Genomic DNA, 24,846 nt, shown 5'->3' with positions numbered 1-24,846 from the left:
TGTATAACTATTTTATATTAAAACATACTTTGTGCAGGGTTAAGAGTCATTTCAATCCTCTCTGACCGAACTCTATGAGCGAACACCCCGGTCGAGTAGTAGCTCTGTAGACTCCAGGTTCCACTAATGGTTCGATCCTCGTTAGACAGGTTCTCAAAGTTGACCTCTACCTCAAGGTCATCCCCATATGCAACACGTTTCTTGTCTGCTATTTTAACTATGACATCCTATCATACAAAATTTTAACATGCGAAAATTAGTGTTTCCTTTAATTTTGTGTAGTTGTTACGTCTATTGAGGGAAGATAATTATACCTTAGACAAGGCCGATAATAAACTAACGTTTCGATAATGTAGACAATATATAGGGTTATGACAAGGGAGATAATTATATCATATACAGGGGCCGATAATAACACCTTACGTTCGATTATGTAGACATTATATAGGTTTATGACAAGGAGAGATAATTATACCATAGACAAGGCCGATAATAAACTAACGTTCGATAATGTAGACAATATATAGGGTTATGACAAGGGGAGATAATTATATCATATACAGGGCCGATAATAAACCTAACGTTCGATTATGTAGACATTATATAGGGTTATGACAAGGAGAGATAATTATATCATATACAGGGCCGATAATAAACCTAACGTTCGATTATGTAGACAATATATAGGGTTATGACAAGGGGAGATAATTATACCATAGCCAGGGCACATAATAAACCTAGCGTTTGATAATGTAGACAATATATAAGGTCATGACAAGGGGAGATAATTATACCATAGAGAGGGCCGATAATAAACGATGATAATGTAGACAATATATAAGGTCATGACGAGGGGAGATATTTATGCGATAGTACTCGTAATATTTGATAATGTAGAAAAGAAGATCATGATATGAGTGGATGTATTGAAGCATAAAACAAACCAGCTATTTTACTACTGAAAATAACCTGGAACACAAGAGAAAAAAAAATGCAGAAGGCGATGATAAATTTGGCAACTCGACAAAAATGACAAATAAATTATGGATATAGTGAATAGAACCCTGATCATGGGAGAAAAACTTCAACAGGAACAAGACCGATATGACAACAGATAATGAAGACATCCAGACGAGATGAAAAGATGGCCTTGGCTAGGGGAGACAATTTGAAAGAGGGGAGATAATCGGAGAGTTGTGATATCAGCATACCTTACTCTCCTCGAGTTGGCCATACAACCCCTTCATTGTACCTGCCATATTTGCAGTGTATACAGCAGCTCTCTCCGCTCCAGAACCTGTCAAATCGGATCATTAATTATTATAAACATATATAAGCAAAAAAAAGAAACAATAACACACGTACAATTAGAATTGTCGCCAAAGTGAACAACTAATACCCCCGCTGCATACATTTAGGAATAACTCCATTAATAGGGACATTACAGAACAATATCTAGTTTACTCAGCTCCCACTCAGGGTTTTGTGTACCAAATTTTATCAAAATCTGTCTAATAGTTTAGGAGGTGTTCGCCGGACAAATGTGTCTACAGATAGACAGACGGACAGACGGACAGACAGATGTACGAACAACCCGATTTAAATATACCCCCTTAACTTCCTTGTGAATACCAAAAATTATTATTTAATTTGTTTCAATTATTGTCTCTTTTCTTAAGTAACATTATTTTGAGAGTTAACTCCCCTTACATTTGACGCATTTTCAATACTTTTTATTTTTATTTTTAGACCGGATACTCGATCAATCTATCCTCAAAATTTTCTCTATTGATTGTTTGAAATGTAGCTTTTTAATATGTAATAATTTAAAATAAACTTATAACATCATTTAATATGTATGCAACTGAAATTGCCAAAAGCTAAAAGTATAAAGTATATATTAAATTTGCATATAAATACTGGAATAAGTGAAACACATTTGATTCCCTTTTGTTTCATCACAAAAGAGTTGTCTGTCCTGATATTTATTTTTTACTGTAAAATATCAACATGCTGAAAATAAACTATTTATTTTGAACAAATGTGTATGTAAAATATTTTAAAGATGCTCCACCGCCGACAAATGGTCTTTTTTTCACTATCAAAAACAAGATCATGTGATTTTGTATTTTTCTTCAGTTATAAAAGTTACTTACTTTACATCATTACCACCATGGAAAAGTTTGAGTTTCTAATTTTTCTTCAAGTTAAAAATATAAAAAATAATTAATTGCATCCCGAAAAAAATCCTTGGCACTATTATCCTATATGGAATGAAGTACTGATTGCACATATACCTAAGGCAAATAAATTATTTTATATTATTTTTTGTGTTAATTAGGCATATATATACACGATTAAACACCAATTATTGTTCATATAACGAATATCATTTATGCGCTGTCAGCGGTGGAGAATCTTTAAAGAGTGTGCTGTGAGTAATGTCTGAAATTAAAATGATTCAATATGGAAATGGGTGTAAGAGCCCTACACCGAAAAGGACATTTACTGTTATTTCCATGTTGTACTGAATAAAATTGGATTGTGAAAAAAAAATGAAAAAATAAAAATAAAAAGACACTATTAAAGCCAAAATAAACATATAACATCATAAAATGTTGATGATAATTTATTCAACTTTATTGGTGCGAGTTCCAATACTTTACTGAATAAACAAATGATGCTACGGCAGCTTTAAACTATGGAAGGATCACCACGTGAAGTGAGGACTATAGAAAGAGAAAGTCATGTTAAGAGAAATTTTCAAAGAAAGATAACACTGTGTGAAGTGAGGGAGGACTCGAAGGAAAGATAACTCTACATAAAGGGATTATTCTAGGGGCAGCTGGTAATTTAACTTGTCAAGAGAGGATTCCACAGAAAGATATATAACTCTAAATGAATTAACGACGCAATGGAAAGATAACTCTATGTGAACTAAGGCCGCGAAGGAAAGATAAATCAACGTGAATTAATGACGCGAAGGAAAGATAAATCTACGTGAACTAAGGACACGAAGGAAAGATAAATCTACGTGAACTAAGGACGCGAAGGAAAGATAAATCAACGTGAATTAATGACACGAAGGAAAGATAAATCTATGTGAACTAAGGACACGAAGGAAAGATAAATCTGCGCGAATTAAGGACGCGAAGGAAAGATAACTCTACGTGAACTAAGGACACAAAAAAGATAAATCTACGTGAATTAATTATTAAGGACGCGAAGGAAAGATAAATCTATGTGAACTAAGGACACGAAAGATCGATAAATCTACATGTATGTGAATTAAGGATGCGAAAGAACGGTAAATCTTCATGAATTAAGGATGCGAAAGAAAGATAAATCAACGTGAATTAAGGACGACAATGAAAGATAATTCTACATGAACTAAGGACGCGAAAGAATGATTAATCTACGTGAATTAAGGACGTTACGCGCGAAGGAAAGATAAATCTTTGTGAATTAAGGACGCGAAAGGAAAGATAAATTTACATAAATTAATTATTAAGGATCCAAAGGAATAATAAATCTATGTGAACTAAGGACGCGAAAGAACGATTAATCTACGTGAATTAAGGATGCGAAAGAAATATAAATCTACGTGAATTAAGGATGCGAAAGAAAGATAAATCTACGTGAATCAAGGACTCGAAGGAAAGATAACTCTATGTTAAAGATGATACATCAACGACAGAGCACAAACGATACTCATCATTTGAACAATAATTGGTGTTTAATTGTAAAATAATTGATTTTGCTATTTGTGCATGTGCAATCAGTACTTCATTTCCTATAGAATTTTTTCGGGGCGCAATTAAATAATTTTGATATTTTTTATCTTGAAGTGAAATTAGACGCTCAAACTTTTCAATGGTGGTAATGGTGTAAAGTAAGTAACTTTTGTAAATGAAGAAAAATATCAATCAATCTGCTCCTTTTTTTCATAGAGAGAAATACCATTTGTCGGCGGTGGAGACTCTTTAATTAATGACTCAGAGGAAAGATAACTCTCTCTGAATTAAGGACTACAAACAAACATAACTCTACATGAAAAGATTATTCCAAGGTCCAATGGGATATCACTTTGTGTTAAGAAAGCACTCCAAGGAAGATAACTCTAAGTGAAGTGAAGACTCTTTACCTTCTGAGTATTTATACTCGTCTGTGATGTCCTGCCAGCTTCTGTCTTTACACAAATCTGGATTGGTCAGTTCCCCTGGACCCCAACACCGGGGCCTGTGTGTGCTGAGATATTTCCCAATACTGGTAATACAAAATTAAATCAAAGTACTGAAAGTACTGAAAGCTCGACAGTACAAAAAGAACCATTTGATAAAGATCAATTTAATTTCCAAATCATATAGGCATAGCCCGATATTTGCAGACAATTTAAGCGTAAAATGGAAACCGTCTGCAATGCTCTAGGATCTATATTGACCAGAGATATCATTAAAAGATAGCTTATTGTTCATATTTACATTATCTACCTATTAAATGTCAACATTAGTGACGTCATATTAGTATCGCATTAGACATTATTTATTCCCTAAAAAGACATAATTAGGTTATACTAATGTTTAGTTGGAACTGACCAGATGTCGGTGGTACTAATATTTAGTTGGAACTGACCGGATATCAGTGGGACTAATGTTTATTTGAAGTGACCAGATGTCGGTGGTACTAGTATACTTTGATAGTTTTTTTTACCTGTCGGTTTCTATCCTAAACATCTTCAAGTTATTGCCATCTAATTTCCAATATATTCTGTCAGCGTTCACCTCGCCGAAAATAAAACGTCCGTCATACGGCACAGAAACGTCCCCTTTCTTGATGGCCAGTATAGGGCAGGGTCCGCAACAATAGAGCCCTGTATGTAATATACATTTATAGTGTATTTTTCTGAAACTAAAAAAATAAAATGCTGTGCATACGGCTGTTTTTGCGGGTTAATATTTTCACGATTCAACCATTTCTCAATATTTCGCGGGTTCAATTTTCGCTATTATTACAACATTGCATCTCTCAAAACCCAAAAATATAATTTTTCGCTAAAATCAGATTTCCTGGGGAGTGGAACGCCTGTCATTCCCCATATTCCTGGTCTTATAACTTACTGTCACTGGTTTCCAGAGGAGTGGAATCTAACGCCTACCATCCTCCGTACTCCTGGTCTTATAACTTACCGTCACTGGTTTCCTGTGGAGTGGAATATAACGCCTACCATCCCCCGTACTCCTGGTCTTATAACTTACCGTCACTGGTTTCCTGGGGAGGTGAATCTAACGCCTGCCATCCCCCGTACTCCTGGTCTTATAACTTACCGTCACTGGTTTCCTGATGAGTGGAATCTAACGCCTGCCATCCCCCGTATTCCTTGTCTTATAACTTACAGTCACTGGTTTCCTGGGAGTGGAATCTAACGCCTGCATCCCCCGTACTCCTGTCCAACTTACCGTCATGTTTCCTGGGAGGAATCTAACGCCTGCCATCCCCCGTACTCCTGGTCTTATAACTTACCGTCACTGGTTTCCTGGGGAGTGGAATCTAACGCCTGCCATCCCCCGTACTCCTGGTCTTATAACTTACCGTCACTGGTTTCCTGATGAATGGAATCTAATGCCTGCCATCCCCCGTATTCCTTGTCTTATAACTTACAGTCACTGGTTTCCTGTGGAGTGGAATCTAACGCCTGCCATCCCCCGTACTCCTGGTCTTATAACTTACCGTCACTGGTTTCCTGGGGAGTGGAATCTAACGCCTGCCATCCCCCGTACTCCTGGTCTTATAACTTACCGTCACTGGTTTCCTGTGGAGTGGAATCTAACGCCTGCCATCCCCCGTACTCCTGGTCTTATAACTTACCGTCACTGGTTTCCTGTGGAGTGGAATCTAACGCCTGCCATCCCCCGTACTCCTGGTCTTATAACTTACCGTCACTGGTTTCCTGTGGAGTGGAATCTAACGCCTGCCATCCCCCCACTGTACTCCTGGTCTTATAACTTACCGTCACTGGTTTCCTGAGGAGTGGAATCTAACGCCTGCCATCCCCCGTACTCCTGGTCTTATAACTTACCGTCACTGGTTTCCTGGGGAGTGGAATCTAACGCCTGCCATCCCCCCGTACTCCTGGTCTTATAACTTACCGTCACTGGTTTCCTGAGCAGTGGAATCTAACGCCTGCCATCCCCCGTACTCATGGTCTTATAACTTACCGTCACTGGTTTCCCGTGGAATGGAATCTAACGCCTACCATCCCCCGTACTCCTGGTCTTATAACTTACCGTCACTGGTTTCCTGTGGAGTGGAATCTAATGCCTGTCATGGAATCTAACGCCTGCTATCCCCCGTACTCCTGATCTTATAACTTACCGTCACTGGTTTCCTGTGGGGTGGAATCTAACGCCTGCCATCCCCCCGAACTCCTAGTCTTATAACTTACCGTCACTGGTTTCCTGAGGAGTGGAATCTAACGCCTACCATCCCCCGTACTCCTGGTCTTATAACTTACCGTCACTGGTTTCCTGGGGAGTGGAATCTAACGCCTGCCATCCCCCGTACTCCTGGTCTTATAACTTACCGTCACTGGTTTCCTGAGGAGTGGAATCTAACGCCTGCCATCCCCCGTACTCCTGGTCTTATAACTTACCATCACTGGTTTCCTGGGGAGTGGAATCTAACGCCTGCCATCCCCCGTACTCCTGATCTTATAACTTACCGTCACTGGTTTCATAGGGAGTGGAATCTAACGCCTGCCATCCCCCGTACTCCTGGTCTTATAACTTACCGTCACTGGTTTCCTGGGGAGTGGAATCTAACGCCTGCCATCCCCCGTACTCCTGGTCTTATAACTTACCGTCACTGGTTTCCTGGGGAGTGGAATCTAACGCCTGCCATCCCCCGTACTCCTGGTCTTATAACTTACCGTCACTGGTTTCCTGGGGAGTGGAATCTAACGCCTGCCATCCCCCGTACTCCTGGTCTTATAACTTACCGTCACTGGTTTCCTGGGGAGTGGAATCTAACGCCTGCCATCCCCCGTACTCCTGGTCTTATAACTTACCGTCACTGGTTTCCTGGGGAGTGGAATCTAACGCCTGCCATCCCCCGTACTCCTGGCCTAATAACTTACCGTCACTGGTTTCCTGGGAGTGGAATCTAACGCCTGCCATCCCCCGTACTCCTGGTCTTATAACTTACCGTCACTGGTTTCCTGGGGAGTGGAATCTAACGCCTGCCATCCCCCGTACTCCTGGTCTTATAACTTACCGTCACTGGTTTCCTGGAGAGTGGAATCTAACGCCTGCCATCCCCCGTACTCCTGATCTTATAACTTACCGTCACTGGTTTCCTGGGGAGTGGAATCTAACGCCTGCCATCCCCCGTACTCCTGGTCTTATAACTTACCGTCACTGGTTTCCTGGGGAGTGGAAATCTAACGCCTGCCATCCCCCGGACCCCTGGTCTTATAACTTACCGTCACTGGTTTCCTGAGGGAGTGGAATCTAACGCCTGCCATCCCCCGTACTCCTGGTCTTATAACTTACCGTCACTGGTTTCCTGGGGAGTGGAATCTAACGCCTGCCATCCCCCGTACTCCTGGTCTTATAACTTACCGTCACTGGTTTCCTGAGGAGTGGAATCTAACGCCTGCCATCATCCCCCGTACTCCTGGTCTTATAACTTACCATCACTGGTTTCCTGAGGGGTGGAATCTAACGCCTGCCATCCCCCGTACTCCTGGTCTTATAACTTACCATCACTGGTTTCCTGAGGAGTGGAATCTAACGCCTGCCATCCCCCGTACTCCTTGTTTTCCAGATCAGGTCGAGCCATCCACACGTCATTCCAAACATGGAAATTCCTGAGAGACAAAATCATGAAATGCTGAAAGGCTATACCATTGATAGATACTGTAGAATATGAATTGTAGGTAAGGTTATTAGTATGAGGTTTTATGAGACAATAATTCAAAGTTAAAGAACAAGAATTGAAAAGCTCCATTAAATAACCGATTGAGGATCTAAGTAAGTATAACCAACCAATTTGAAATTAGAGTTACCTCCCGTGGCGGAAGTTGATGATAAAGAATTCCTCAGACTGCCGTTCCTTTTTGACCCCATATTAAATGTTTCATAACCAAATGATATAATAATATCTTAAGAGCTTCTTTACTTTCTTGCTGAATTTAGTGAAGATATATTCATCTTTTATGCAGTAAATGAGAAATGAAAATTTCACTAATTATACGGCGCTGATGAATACAACGTTATACAGTACGATGGCATCACGATAGAACTACGGGCTGACGAAGACATCGTTATATAGTACGATGGCATCTCGATAGAACTACTAACATCAGTGATAGTATACTCTGGATTATCGAGGGTGGGCTTGATATAACGGCAGTGATAGTAACCCCTTGAGTATTGAGAATGGTGTGGATATGTCGGCAGTGATAGTAACCCCTAGAATATTGAGGATGGGATGGATATAACAGCAGTGATAATACCCCTGGAATATCGAGGATGCGATGCATATAACGAAAGTGATAGTAACCCCTGGAATATTGAGGATGGGTTGATTTGGCGGCAGTGATAACAACCCATGGAGTATTGAGGATAGGGTTGATATTACGGAAGTGATAGCAACCCCTGGATTATTGAGGACGTGGTGGATATAATGGCAGTCATAGGAACCACTGGATTATCGAGGGTAGGGTTGATGTAACGGCAGTGATAGTAACCCCTGGATATTGTGTATGTTGATCTACATAACCATGATTACCATACAGAGTCTGAGTTGTACTCGCTTAATGGCATTCCGTTTTCATCGATGATGGTATCTATGGTAATTGATACATCGGTATCATGGGCAGAGTCAAAGTTCGTCACACTTCTAGTTGGTATTCCTAGCGTTCGGCAACCTATAAAAAAATCAAAGTAATGACAATACTGACATGAAAAATCAGCTGTATACGATAAAATTCATTTGTAGAATTAAATGTCGTCCGTCATATTCCTAGCTGGTAATTCTAGTGTTTGGTAACCTAAAGGAAATCTAATTAATGAAAGAATTGCCTAAATGGTAAGATATCATAGAATTGACCTGTATCGGTGATGGGACAACGAAATGATAACCAGAGGACTCAATCATGATTGTCTCTACGCGGCTTGCTGAGGGTGAGTCGTGACTGAAATAGGAGTTCGACCACATATATTTTTTCCCGTGTACAAAAAAAAATTGTCTCGGAAGAAGCGTCCCCCATGTATACATGATCAAAAATAGTTATTACAGATACGCCACATAAATTCATAAAGCCACGTACCGTATTTATTCCATTAGAAGCCCCGTCTCTAATAAACGCCCCCACCTATTTTCTTAGTTATTTTTTCAAACTAAGTCAACAAACTTCCCATCAAAACGTAAAAAGTTCACACTGGAAAGATAATAAATCAACAGAGAATCATGGGTCAAAGTACGTTAAAAATAGGTATTGCAGATACGCCACATAAATTCATAAAGCCTCGAAGATTTGATCATACAAATGTACTTCCTGTTTAAGAGTTTGACTGACAGAGAACTCGTTGAAACTGGCGACATATGTCAATACTACAAATCCACAATTGAAACTGACTTACATGTGGCCAATACTAGAAATCCACCAGTAAAACTGACTTACATGTGGTCAATACTACAAATCCACCAGTAAAACTGACTTACATGTGGTCAATACTACAAATCCACCAGTAAAACCCACTTACATGTGGTCAATACTACAAATCCACCAGTAAAACCGACTTAAAAGTGGTCAATACTACAAATCCACCAGTAAAACTGACTTACATGTGGTCAATACTACAAATCCACCAGTAAAACTGATTTACATGTTCAGTACTACAAATCCACCAGTAAAACTGACTTACATGTGGTCAATACTACAAATCCACCAGTAAAACTGACTTACATGTGGTCAATACTACAAATCCACCAGTAAAAACCGACTTACATGTGGTCAATACTACAAATCCACCAGTAAAACTGACTTACATGTGGTCAATACTACAAATCCACCAACAAAAACCGACTTACATGTGGTCAATACTACAAATCCACCAGTAAAACTGACTTACATGTGGTCAATACTACAAATCCACCAGTAAAACTGACTTACATGTGGTCAATACTATCAAATCCACCAAAAAACGACTTACATGTGGCAATACTACAAATCCACCAGTAAAACCGACTTACATGTGGTCAATACTACAAATCCACCAGTAAAACCGACTTACATGTGGTCAATACTACAAATCCACCAGTAAAACCGACTTACATGTGGTCAATACTACAAATCCACCAGTAAAACCGACTTACATGTGGTCAATACTACAAATCCACCAGTAAAACTGACTTACATGTGGTCAATACTACAAATCCACCAGTAAAACCGACTTACATGTGGTCAATACTACAAATCCACCAGTAAAACCGACTTACATGTGGTCAATACTACAAATCCACCAGTAAAAACCGACTTACATGTGGTCAATACTACAAATCCACCAGTAAAACCGACTTACATGTGGTCAATACTACAAATCCACCAGTAAAACCGACTTACATGTGGTCAATACTACAAATCCACCAGTAAAACCGACTTACATGTGGTCAATACTACAAATCCACCAGTAAAACCGACTTACATGTGGTCAATACTACAAATCCACCAGTAAAACCGACTTACATGTGGTCAATACTACAAATCCACCAGTAAAACCGACTTACATGTGGTCAATACTACAAATCCACCAGTAAAACTGACTTACATGTGGTCAATACTACAAATCCACCAGTAAAACCGACTTACATGTGGTCAATACTACAAATCCACAAGTAAAACCGACTTACATGTGGTCAATACTACAAATCCACCAGTAAAACCGACTTACATGTGGTCAATACTACAAATCCACCAGTAAAACCGACTTACATGTGGTCAATACTACAAATCCACCAGTAAAACCGACTTACATGTGGTCAATACTACAAATCCACCAGTAAAACCGACTTACATGTGGTCAATACTACAAATCCACCAGTAAAACCCACTTACATGTGGTCAATACTACAAATCCACCAGTAAAACCGACTTACATGTGGTCAATACTACAAATCCACCAGTAAAACTGACTTACATGTGGTCAATACTACAAATCCACCAGTAAAACCGACTTACATGTGGTCAATACTACAAATCCACCAGTAAAACTGACTTACATGTGGTCAATACTACAAATCCACTAGTAAAACTGACTTTACATGTGGTCAATACTACAAATCCACCAGTAAAACTGACTTACATGTGGTCAATACTACAAATCCACCAGTAAAACCGACTTACATGTGGTCAATACTACAAATCCACCAGTAAAACCGACTTACATGTGGTCAATACTACAAATCCACCAGTAAAACCGACTTACATGTGGTCAATACTACAAATCCACCAGTAAAACCTTACATGTGGTCAATACTACAAATCCACCAGTAAAACCGACTTACATGTGGTCAATACTACAAATCCACCAGTAAAACCGACTTACATGTGGTCAATACTACAAATCCACCAGTAAAACCGACTTACATGTGGTCAATACTACAAATCCACCAGTAAAACCGACTTACATGTGGTCAATACTACAAATCCACCAGTAAAACCGACTTACATGTGGTCAATACTACAAATCCACCAGTAAAACCGACTTACATGTGGTCAATACTACAAATCCACCAGTAAAACCGACTTACATGTGGTCAATACTACAAATCCACCAGTAAAACCGACTTACATGTGGTCAATACTACAAATCCACCAGTAAAACCGACTTACATGTGGTCAATACTACAAATCCACCAGTAAAACCGACTTACATGTGGTCAATACTACAAATCCACCAGTAAAACCGACTTACATGTGGTCAATACTACAAATCCACCAGTAAAACCGACTTACATGTGGTCAATACTACAAATCCACCAGTAAAACCGACTTACATGTGGTCAATACTACAAATCCACCAGTAAAACCGACTTACATGTGGTCAATACTACAAATCCACCAGTAAAACCGACTTACATGTGGTCAATACTACAAATCCACCAGTAAAACCGACTTACATGTGGTCAATACTACAAATCCACCAGTAAAACCGACTTACATGTGGTCAATACTACAAATCCACCAGTAAAACCGACTTACATGTGGTCAATACTACAAATCCACCAGTAAAACCGACTTACATGTGGTCAATACTACAAATCCACCAGTAAAACCGACTTACATGTGGTCAATACTACTACAAATCCACCAGTAAAACCGACTTACATGTGGTCAATACTACAAATCCACCAGTAAAACCGACTTACATGTGGTCAATACTACAAATCCACCAGTAAAACCGACTTACATGTGGTCAATACTACAAATCCACCAGTAAAACCGACTTACATGTGGTCAATACTACAAATCCACCAGTAAAACCGACTTACATGTGGTCAATACTCACAAATCCACAGTAAAAATCCCGACTTACATGTGGTCAATACTACAAATCCACCAGTAAAACCGACTTACATTTGGTCAATACTACAAATCCACCAGTAAAACCCACTTACATGTTGTCAATACTACAAATCCACCAGTAAAACCGACTTACATGTGGTCAATACTACAAATCCACCAGTAAAACCGACTTACATGTGGTCAATACTACAAATCCACCAGTAAAACCGACTTACATGTGGTCAATACTACAAATCCACCAGTAAAACCGACTTACATGTGGTCAATACTACAAATCCACCAGTAAAACTGACTTACATGTGGTCAATACTACAAATCCACCAGTAAAACCGACTTACATGTGGTCAATACTACAAATCCACCAGTAAAACCGACTTACATGTGGTCAATACTACAAATCCACCAGTAAAACTGACTTACATGTGGTCAATACTACAAATCCACCAGTAAAACCGACTTACATGTGGTCAATACTACAAATCCACCAGTAAAACCGACTTACATGTGGTCAATACTACAAATCCACCAGTAAAACCGATTTACATGTGGCCAATACTACAAATCCACCAACAAAACCGACTTACATTTGGTCAATACTACAAATCCACCAGTAAAACCCACTTTCATGTTGTCAATACTACAAATCCACCAGTAAAACCGACTTACATGTGGTCAATACTACAAATCCACCAGTAAAACCTACTTACATGTGGCCAATACTACAAATCCACCAACAAAACCGACTTACATTTGGTCAATACTACAAATCAACCAGTAAAACCCACTTACATGTGGTCAATACTACAAATCCACCAGTAAAACCGACTTACATTTGGTCAATACTACAAATCCACCAGTAAAACCCACTTACATGTGGTCAATACAACAAATCCACCAGTGAAACCCACTTACATGTGGTCAATACTACAAATCCACCAGTAAAACTGACTTACATGTGGTCAATACTACAAATCCACCAGTAAAACTGACTTACATGTGGCCAATACTACAAATCCACCAGTAAAACTGACTTACATGTGGTCAATACTTCAAATCCACCAGTAAAAGCGACTTACATGTGGTCAATACTACAAATCCACCAGTAAAACCGACTTACATGTGGTCAATACTACAAATCCACCAGTAAAACTGACTTACATGTGGTCAATACTACAAATCCACCAGTAAAACTGACTTACATGTGGTCAATACTACAAATCCACCAGTAAAACCCACTTACATGTTGTCAATACTACAAATCCACCAGTAAAACCCACTTACATGTTGTTAATACTGTAAATCCACCAGTAAAACTGACTTACATGTGGTCAGTACTCCAGAGAAAACCCAACACTGACCAAACCGGACCGGTGACTTAGTCTTATGGTACTGCTCCAAGATGGCGAGACTTCCGGTCCATGCTGTGGGCGTCCTTCCTCCTGAATAGTTCCCCGACCAGTTTCCGGTTAAGACGCCTCTTTCATCAGACGAGTTCACCTGTATAAATCAATTTGTATATGATAAATTGGTTAAAACAAATTTCCTTGCGACAGATCAAATATTGATATATTCTTTATTTTAGTGTTCAGTGAAGGGAGGAATAAGAAGGATTAACTCAATTGTATTTTTAACTATTTTTTCTTGAGGATGGAAATTATTGTTCATGGAAGGATACTGTTATACCATCAGTGAACAATTCTTGTATGACGTTCCAATGACTTAAAATGCATACATCAGAAAATGACCAGACAGCAACTTACAGGTATTAAAAGGATTCGAGTTGTCTTCGCATCATCGATATTCAAATTCTATATCAGCAAATATTTAGATAGAAATCTAAATCTCTGACTTCGAAGAAAACTCGTTAAAATCGTTTGATTATGAATGGATGCATATTAAGAATTGCATTTTTTTTTAATATCTGAGGAGATAACTGAACAGTTATTTATCAGGGTCGTCAAATCTATTAATTATTACACTATAAGACAATACTTACCAGGGCGGAGAGCTTACGAGCGACCTTGACCGGGTCACCTCGGCTGGATGCTGGGAATCCTTTCTGATCCAGTAGGTCAAGGACGCAGTCTAAAACAGGGTCATCAAACTACAACGTAAACACAAACAAAATTTAACGGTCTTCAAACTACAACCTTAACACACAAAACTCAACGGCCTTCAAACTACAACGTTAACACACAAAACTTAACGGCCTTCAAACTACAACGTTAACACACAAAACTTAACGGCCTTTAAACTACAACGTTAACACACAAAACTTAACGGCCTTTAAACTACAACGTTAACACACAAAACTTAACGGCCTTCAAACTACAACGTTAACACACAAAACTTAACGGCCTTCAAACTACAACGTTAACACACAAAACTTAACAGTCTTCAAATTACAACGTTAACACATAAAACTTAACGGCCTTCAAACTACAACGTTAACACACAAAACTTAACGGCCTTCAAACTACAACGTTAACACACAAAACTTAACGGCCTTCAAACTACAACGTTAACACACAAAACTTAACGGTCTTCAAACTAAAAACTACAACGTTAACACACAAAACTTAACGGTCTTCAAACTACAACGTCAACACACAAAACTTAACGGCCTTCAAATTACAACGTTAACACACAAAACCTAACGGCCTTCAAACTATAACGTTAACACACAAAACTTAACGGTCTTTTGTCGGTCTTCAAACTACAACTTTGAAATCTTACTTGGTCAAAGTTCCATGCCCGGCCGGCAATATATCCCGAATCTCCATTGAAAAGTTTACCCGTCTCATTCATGACATATTCATCCAATAGTCCGTTGTCATGATGATACACTTGGTCATCTGTGACATAAATTATCGAATGATTATAAAAGGCGAGAAACGAATGGAAACGTAGTTAACTCGACGTGAACCATAACAAAGCCTTACCCAAATATTCAAATTTGGATAATTTGTGTACGTAATGAAATGCACTGAAAATGGGTTTTAACAACTTTTTTTACATGAACTTCGATATCACATGTTCCAGTTATTCAATCAACAAGTTTCGTGATAATAAGTTACAGTTATAACTTCGATATAACGAGCTCCAGTTAACAAACTTCGATAAAACGAGCTACTGTTAACAAACTTGAATAAACCGAACTACTGTTAACAAACTTGAATAAAACGAGCTTCAGTTAACAAACTTGGATTAACCGAGCTACTGTTAACAAACTTGAATAAAACGAGTTACAGTTAACAAACTTTCATAAAAAGAACTCTAATTAACAAACTTCGATAAAACGAACTCCAGTTAACAAACTTCGATAAAACGAGCTCCAGTGAAAACGAGTTCCAGTTAACAAACTTCGATAAAACGAGTTCTGCATAACTATATTCGATATAACGATTTCCAATTAATAAACTCCAAATGAAATATTTTTTATGCAAAAACAAAGACTATGCTTTGTCAAAATGATAGTATGTATTAAACATTTCCCGATTTGCCTAAGAAGGAGTACGGACCCCTACAACGACACAGACTACCGGAATTTTGGGGCCGTTTCGAAATGTAGCTTAATTGTAAGAATTACGTTCTTAATATGGGGTTAAGGAATTCCTTATAGTAAAGGAATGTTCATGAAAACGGACGAGGGTCTTAAAACTTTACGACCAACAACATCATTTTAATTCTACTTTTGTGTTATTCCGAAAAATCGAATCTTTTTCATTTTTAAAGCCAAATCAATGAACACTTATGACATGGGTTAAAGTTTGTTACAGTTTACATATACATGTATTTAAAAATAGGAATTTTGGTATAAATCTGTAAAATTCGCAGCTCTCCATGATATAAATAGACCACCCCAAAAACGCATGAAAAATTATCTTTGTATGGACACACACGCAAGGTCAAAATAACTTAATTCGAACAATACATATGTATTATAACCATATAAAAATATGTCTTTATTCAAACCATGTATTCAAATATGTTGTTATATGACTGTGAGTTTTGCCGTTTTCTGATTGGTCTATACCGCTCGGACAGGTCTTGGCAAAATGCAATGTCAACCTGAGACCAATGAACACCTGTTCAGAGGCTGACATTGCAAATCCGGTAACCTGGCTATAAATAGAAACAGGGAATTTCCCTGTCTTTTCCACATTTTTGACCAATCAAAATAGACCATTGCCAATCATCGGGCAATATAGCCAAATCCAACATGGCAGACAGCAGTGAGGTAGGATTAGGAAATATGTTTTAACACATTTTAAATGTATCTATATGTTAGAAAGTTATATTGTAAAGAAGTACAGCAGAAGTACTATTTTAAAGTACCTACTGAGGATACGTGAATGAAGATATTTTTGAATTTTTGTTTAATTAGTCATTGCGCTGTCCATGTTCCGAGTTCCAAGTAGCAAATTTGTATCATTGACATTTCATATAACAAAACAAATATTGACTTTTTGTAGGTTAATAAGAGGAATTGTTAAACCTTTGAAAGGCGATATTTCTCTCGGCCTTCGGCCTCGGGGAATATCACCTTTCTCAGGTTTAACAATTCCTCGTATCAACCTACAACAAGGACATAGTCATTCAGATCCCCCGCCAATGGAGATATCAAAGCTGAAGTAAGTTTGATTGTGGAGACTTATGTGTATGAAAAAAAAAACAGGAAAAAGGAAGTTGAGCTAAAGAAAGATGGAGTATAATTCAAGTAGAGCGGGGCTGCAATTGTTGAATCAGGTATACAGCCTTGACATTTATATTAGACTATATACACAAAGATGAGAGTGGAGTTTTGCAAAGTAAAATTTACCATTTACCATGATATTTTCAGTAATGTTTCCATGGTAACGGAAAAAGTGCAAAAAATGAAAACCTAAAAATAGCAAAAGGCACTACTAGACCATAAGAACAATGTGTCTATGAAGTTTCATGGAAATATCTCTTCTGGTTTTAGAGTTATGATCCGGAAACGAACCTGGTACAAAAAATATGATATTTTCAGTAATGTTTCCATGGTTACGGAAAAAATGCAAAAAATGCAAACCTAAAAATAGCAAAAAGGCACTACTAGACCATAAGACCAATGTGTGTAATGAAGTTTTGTGGAAATATCTCTACTGGTTTTAGAGTTATGCTCCGGAAACCATTCGTATGGACGGACGGACGGACGGACGGACGGAACCCATTTGTATATCCCCCGCCAACTTCGTTGGATAAAAAGTAAATATTTTTGTAATATTAGTAAATAAGTAACATTAGCCGCGATTAGATATCCCCCTTGGGTCGGATGACGTAATAACCAAAAACTGACAAAATGGCGTGATTAAATACGGGCATTTGGACATTGGAATGGTTAGTATCCGACAGCAGTGCTGCGCGTTACAGACAAGGTTAGATTATATATATAATTTGATGAGTCGTAATAGACAGGGTTCACTGATTAAACTCATTGTCAGATATACATCATGTAGAGTGGTGGTGGCCGCTATAGACAGGTTATATGAGAATGGTCGTAATCCACTGGTTATACTGATTAAACTCATTGTCAGATATACATCATGTTGTGTGGTGGTGGCCGTTATAGACAGATTATATTAGAATGGTCGTTATAAACAGGTTTCACTGTTTGTACTCATTGTCAGGTATACATCATGTAGAGTGGTCGTGGCCGCTATAGACAGGTAATATAAGAATGGTCGTTATAGACAGGTTTCACTGATTGTACTCATTGTCAGATATACATCATGTAGAGTAGTGGTGGCGGCTACAGACAGGTTATATGAGAATGGTCGTTATAGACAGGTTTCAGTAAAGTAGTGGTCCTTATAAACAGATTAAACGAGAAAGGTCACTATAAACAGATCTCAGTAAATTGATGGCCGTTATAGACAGACAGTATGAGAACGGTCGCTATATACAGGTCTCAGTAAAGTAGCGGATTTTATAGACAGATTAACGAGGATGGTGGATATAAACATGTTTCAGTAAAGTAGTTGTCGTTATAGACAGGTTTCAGTAAAGTAGTGGTCGTTATAGACAGATTATATGATATTGCTTGCTAAAGTCAGGTCTCAGTAAAATGGTGAACTCTATAGACATGTTATATAGTGTTCGCTATAGTTATGTCTCAGTAAAATGGTGGTTGTTATAGACAGGTTACATGATAACGGTCGCTATAGACAGTTTTTTGTAGAGTCGTGGTCGTTATAGACAGGTTTACCTTTACACCAGGGGTTGAACAGGATGTAGATAGGTCTTGGGTGACTATAAACCTTAGTACCAGAACCCGACTCTGCTCCTTTCTTCACAGCTCGCACCTTTATATTCCAGCGACCTACTGCACAAAATGGCGGGGTCATGACCTCTAGTTGAAGGTCATTGTCGATGTGTTTGACAACCATCGCTCCCCACTGTTCTGTCAAGCTATCCTCAGAGACCAGGACCTGAACCAGTGTGCCCTTGGTAGGCTGTGGCGTGGAACCTATCATCGCAACAACAACATTGGTTACGTCATACATATTACCGCATCAACAACATTGGTTACGTCATACCTATAACCGCATCAACAACATTGGTTACGTCATACCTATAACCGCATCAACAACATTAGTTACGTCATACCTATAAACCGCATCAACAACATTGGTTACGTCATACCTATAACCGCATCAACAACATTGGTTACGTCATACCTATAACCGCATCAACAACATTGGTTACGTCATACCTATAACCGCATCAACAACATTGGTTACGTCATACCTATAACCGCATCAACAACATTGGTTACGTCATACCTATAACCGCATCAACAACATTGGTTACGTCATACCTATAACCGCATCAACAACATTGGTTACGTCATACCTATAACCGCATCAACAACATTGGTTACGTCATACCTATAACCGCATCAACAACATTGGTTACGTCATACCTATAACCGCATCAACAACATTGGTTACGTCATACCTATAACCGCATCAACAACATTGGTTACGTCATACCTATAACCGCATCAACAACATTGGTTACATTGGTTACGTCATACCTTACATTACCACATCAACAACATTAGTTACGTCATACCTATAACCGCATCAACAACATTGGTTACGTCATACCTATAACCGCATCAACAACATTGGTTACGTCATACCTTAACCACATACAACAACAACATTGGTTTACATTCATACCTATAAACCGCATCAACAACATTATTTACGTCATACCTATAACAGCATCAACAACATTGGTTTACGTCATACCTATAACCGCATCAACAACATTAGTTACGTCATACCTATAACCGCATCAAACAACATTGGTTACGTCATACCCTATATTAAACCTGCATCAACAACATTATATTACGTCATACCGCATCAACAACATTGGTTACGTCCATACCTATAAACCGCATCAACAGAATAACCCCAATTTTTTTGGGTTTACGTCATACCTACATTCTATAACCGCATTCAACAACATTGGTTACGTCATACCTCAAACCGCATCAACAACCAATGGTTACGTAGCATATACCTATAACCGCATGGTCCATCAACAACATTGGTTACGTCATGCCTTTAACCGCATTGACACACATTTGGTTCATAGTGGCTTATGCCTACATATTAATTTCCGTATTTCTTTCCGGTAATCAAGCAAACGATACTGTTTAATAAATAATAAGCAAAAGAACTGCTGAATAGGGGCCTAATTCATACCGGTAATATCAACAATAATTTCGATAGTCGTTTAGTGCACAGTAGGTCTTACCTCAATTGAAAGCATATCACACAAAAAGCATAACAGGAGTTTGACGTTCTGTCAATACATATAGTATAATAATACATATATAAAAAATACCCCTATATACCATATAAAACACTTTATATATAGTATATAGGGGTATTTTGACAAGAAGTGACACAAAATTTAACATTTAAAGCGCTATCTCCTTGATAACCTCTGCATTCTTGCTTTTACATTGATTTCAAAGTTATGCCGATTTCATTGATTGTTGAGTGAGGATTGATAGTATCTATAGATACGAACCCCTCCATTTGTTTAATATGACTGAAGGCAAGGCCCTAAAGGGCACAGCCAGATGTTTTTCAGTAACCATTAATTATAACTCATTCTAATCCTTGTCCAAAACTCCCATTTGAGAAAGAAAACCACATAAGAGAAAGAAGAAATTTTATATTTCCGTAACAGATATGGGTCAGCTGATAATATTGGAAGGTGGTGCTATCACTTGAACGCTTACAAATAAAGAACAATTTGCACAGAGCTTCTACCGGACGAAGATTACGTTCGTCGGATCATAAAAGCGTTTGAACCGCTTGATTATAAGGGCGCAGCCCTTCGTGCCTGAAGGGCACGAAGTGCGAAGCACTTCTAAGGTAACAGATACACGAAAAATATAAGAAAAATCACAATCTTCAAAACTCAATCCTACACACTGACAGCTTCAGTTTGCGGCCGGCATTTTTTCATACATATTTGGAGGTTGTGCGATGCTCCGGTACTGCTCTCCCCCACTAAATATATTTTTAACTAATGCAAATGCATAACAGGAGTAATTAAACATTTTTCATTTATTTTTTAAGTAATACTAGATCTAATAACACTTTGAAAATTAAAAGCTTTAGAATGCAGTCAAAATATCAACCAAGGGAAGATGAGGACAAGGAATCATGACGTCGCATAACGTCAACAAATGGCGCGAAATCATATGATTCGCATACACTCCAGGCCTTGAATGGACAGAGAGAAATCCGAATCTTTGAGTTCATTTCTTTGATTTATATGCTAGACAATTATTACATCATATACTTCTATAGTTTAAAGTGCGTCCTTTTATTTCTAAATTATGTTTTCTACATGAAATAGAAAATAAAATAAACAAATAGAGCCTCGCTCTTCCTATGCCGTGCATGATTCATATTAAAACATCTGGCTGCGCCCTTTAAGGCCCCGCCCTCAGTCATATTATATATATATATATTGACCTGACTTTGTAAATTTGTCATTGACAAGTAAACATCATATCTCTTTTCGCAGATAGCTCACGAAACTTTGAATACTAGAGATGAAATTAGATTATAATATGTAAATGGAAAGTAGCCCTTTCGACCTGGTTTAATTTTCAGCTATTGACAGATACTTACCCGTAGAAAATATAATCCTTAGCTCATCTTTTCGGGGGTCATAAGGTCGGTCGCAGGTCAGGGTCATCTGAAAAGTTTGACCTCTCCTGACGACCAGGAAAGCGTCCTTCCCCGGACGCCTCTGAGTGAGCTCGTATTCATTAGTATGGTGGGTTACGAGGTCATCGCGAAAGTTAAACTTGACGTCATTAACATCGAGGGACATCCTTGACAACCGCGGGGGAGGCTAAAAATAAAAAAGTAAAAATAGTAGGCTGACATAAAAATAAACATCTTATAATTTCATAGTGAGGCTGGCATAAAAATTTCATAGTGAGGCTGGCATAAAAAATAAACAGCTTAGATCTCTATGGTGAGGCTGGCATAAAAATAAAAAACATATTGAGGCTAAGAACTTTATAGTGAGGCTGACATAAAAATAAATATCTATATCTTCATAGTGAGGCTGGCATAAAAATAAACATCTTAAATCTTCAAGTGAGGCTGGCATAAAAAATAAACATCTTATATCTTCATAGTGAGGCTGGCATAAAAAATAAACATCTTAATCTTCATAGTGAGGCTGGCATAAAAAATAAACATCTTAAATCTTCATAGTGAGGCTGACATAAAAATAAACATCTTAGTGAACTCAACGTTTTGGAATGTGGAGTTTAAACGCGGAACACCAATGGCGACTATGACTTAACGATACTGATATTAAAAAAAAAAACGTGTCCATATGTTATTCATCGAACTCAACCTGATTAGTGAAAATTTCATTTGATACCGATGATTACTAACAACTTCAGTTCATTTAATTTCCAGCAATAGAATGCCACAGTAACATTTAAATCAAATGTAACATTTGTACTTGCTTACAAATTTGTTACTTGGAGTTAATCTTATCTAGCGGTACGAATAAAGAGAAATCTTACTTCTTATAAATTAAAAAAAAATCAGTAATAATTCTAAATTAATCTAATTGAAATCTGACAAAAATCACGCATAGGTACAAGATAGATCGGACGAGATAGAAAAATCTAGCACTGGATATCACGTGAGAATTGCCTGTCCGAAGTGCGAAAATACATCTGGTAAGTTATATACTAAAACATGTCAGTTCCGTGCTCAGCTTTTTCTATAGTTTCCCTCCAAGGTTGACACAGTTATTAATAATATATATTCTGAAACCAAATTATTCAGATAAAATGACTTTTCGATTGAAGATTTCGGTAGTGTTTTTCTGTTATGATGTGTACATTGTATATCGATGTTTGAAAGGAGACGGTGTCTTTCCTGACTATATCTTTATATATATAGAGGTGTTTTTTACTTAGAAAATAATGTTAAAAATACATGTGAGCGCCTCGTGCTCCCGTTAAAAGACGCAATAAAGTCATGTTGTAAATAGTTAAAGTAGTTCTACGTACGATCACGAAATGTTGGCGCCAAGCCGTCCATTATCCTGGAGGCCCGCGGTGCGGATCTGCCTAGTGTGGTCATGGTGATGGTGTCTTCGCTCGCCGCCTGTAATGTTCACGTGCGCACGAGCTGCTGTCTTTTCTCACCGCCTGCAATGTTAACGTGCGCGCTAGCTGGTGTCTTCTCTCACGTTCACGTGTGGGCGAGCTGGTGTCTTCTTTCACCGCCTGCAATGGTCATGAGCGCACGATCGCGAAGCTGGTGTTTCTCTCACCGCCTGCAATGTTTACGTGCACGCGAGCTGCTGTCTTCTCTCACCGCCTGCAATGTTTATATGTGCTCGCGAGCTGCTATCTTCTCTCTCCGCCTGTAATGTTTACGTGCGCGCGAACTGGTGTCTTCTCTCACCGTCTGCTATGTTTACGTGTGTTCTTTGGTGCTATATTACCCGATGGATATAAGAGGGCGAACTGATACTTTAAACACGTGGATGTTATGTTATGACGAATTGTTATATATATATGTATATACACAGTATTATATGTCATGTTAAACGCATCAATAGAGTCTTCGGAAATATACACCTACATTCTATGTTTGATTGGTCATGGTCAACTTCCTGTTTGAGGAAAACGGAATGAAGCGTTGCGGAAAAGAGTTTTTTATTCATTTTTATACCATCTTCTCAATCCTAACACGGATACAGATACACAGGTCTCAAGCTCTCTCACAGATGGAACCATGCTGGAAATTAGTGCTCACTTATACAAATTACATTGTGGGGTTTTTTAATTCTTTTATTACACTCAGATACACATTGTGTATAAAAAGAGGTCATACATATATAAGTCATTTTTAAGGTATGACAGGCAAAATTAAATGTATTATTTGTAAAAAGACTTATTATATTATTTACCACTATTTCCAGATAATTGTTCCACTTTTGATATTTCTAGCAAAATGAATATTAATACATATGTTAAAAAAACAATAAACAGTTTAGCTTCTCCCAAGCACTTTTATGGCTCTTGCCGTTCTTCAGCGGATTTGTATTGATTTTATTTAAGCATTGAAGTCACTATTTTTTAATTTCATCGGGGTATGAAAGAAATTTTGTTTGCAAACTGTGTGTATCCAAAGGGATTATTTTTTCCAAATCAATACGCAACGTCTATTGTGACGTCACGATAACGTCGGATTGACGCGACATTCTCGGATTTTTGTATTATTCATATTAAAAATAGATAACATGCCTTTCATTTCAATGTGATTTGGATGTCTTGTGTACTAAATAGGAATGTAATCCCCACGTATCTGGCTTATAATTTGACAATAAAAACAAATAATGCAATTCAGCACCGACACCGGTATATTGCATAAAAACATATTTTTGTTGAACATTTATCTGTCTTCCGCTTTCAAACGGAAGTTTGATATTTGAGATTCTAAATTTGCACATTACATTTCAGTCTAGTCGTTTAGTCGTGTTAAATAATTTTCGATTCAAAAAGGTTTTTAAATATAGAATAAGAAGGACCTCTCGAAGAGCTTTCAATATCAAGGATCATTGATGAAAATGATCCCTTACAACACAACTCTTACTTCTTCCCATTTTGTCTCTTCGCCCTCATTTCTACTTATATCCCTCTTCTTTCCTCTCAT

At 38.0% G+C, this 24,846-nt stretch overlaps 2 protein-coding genes across 2 annotated transcripts in view; both read right to left on the bottom strand.

Moving 5' to 3' along the window:
- Positions 1-4,263, bottom strand: part of LOC138309296 (hemocyte protein-glutamine gamma-glutamyltransferase-like) — a 12,221-nt gene extending 7,958 nt beyond the window's left edge. Inside the window, exons 1-3 of the mRNA XM_069250474.1 lie at positions 4,145-4,263; positions 1,212-1,297; positions 29-227 (exon numbers count right to left, since the gene is read on the bottom strand). Coding sequence (XP_069106575.1) covers positions 29-227; positions 1,212-1,259 — 247 coding nt within the window. The 5' untranslated portion in view covers positions 1,260-1,297; positions 4,145-4,263. The remainder of the gene's footprint in view (positions 1-28; positions 228-1,211; positions 1,298-4,144) is intronic.
- On the bottom strand, positions 2,390-24,846 carry LOC138308568 (annulin-like). The gene is made up of 11 exons (XM_069249614.1): positions 24,787-24,846; positions 21,781-22,006; positions 18,819-19,079; positions 15,323-15,441; positions 14,583-14,690; positions 13,909-14,083; positions 8,788-8,926; positions 7,758-7,864; positions 4,711-4,870; positions 4,145-4,266; positions 2,390-2,445 (listed from the first exon to the last, which is right to left on the bottom strand). The coding sequence occupies exons 1-11, from the start codon at positions 24,844-24,846 to the stop codon at positions 2,390-2,392; spliced, it is 1,533 nt and encodes a 510-aa protein (XP_069105715.1).

Source organism: Argopecten irradians, chromosome 15 (genome assembly GCF_041381155.1).
Source record: "Argopecten irradians isolate NY chromosome 15, Ai_NY, whole genome shotgun sequence".
Classification (NCBI taxonomy): Eukaryota; Metazoa; Mollusca; class Bivalvia; order Pectinida; family Pectinidae; genus Argopecten; species Argopecten irradians.
Note: the sequence above shows the minus strand (reverse complement) of the source record. Positions and strands in the feature narration are given on the sequence as shown.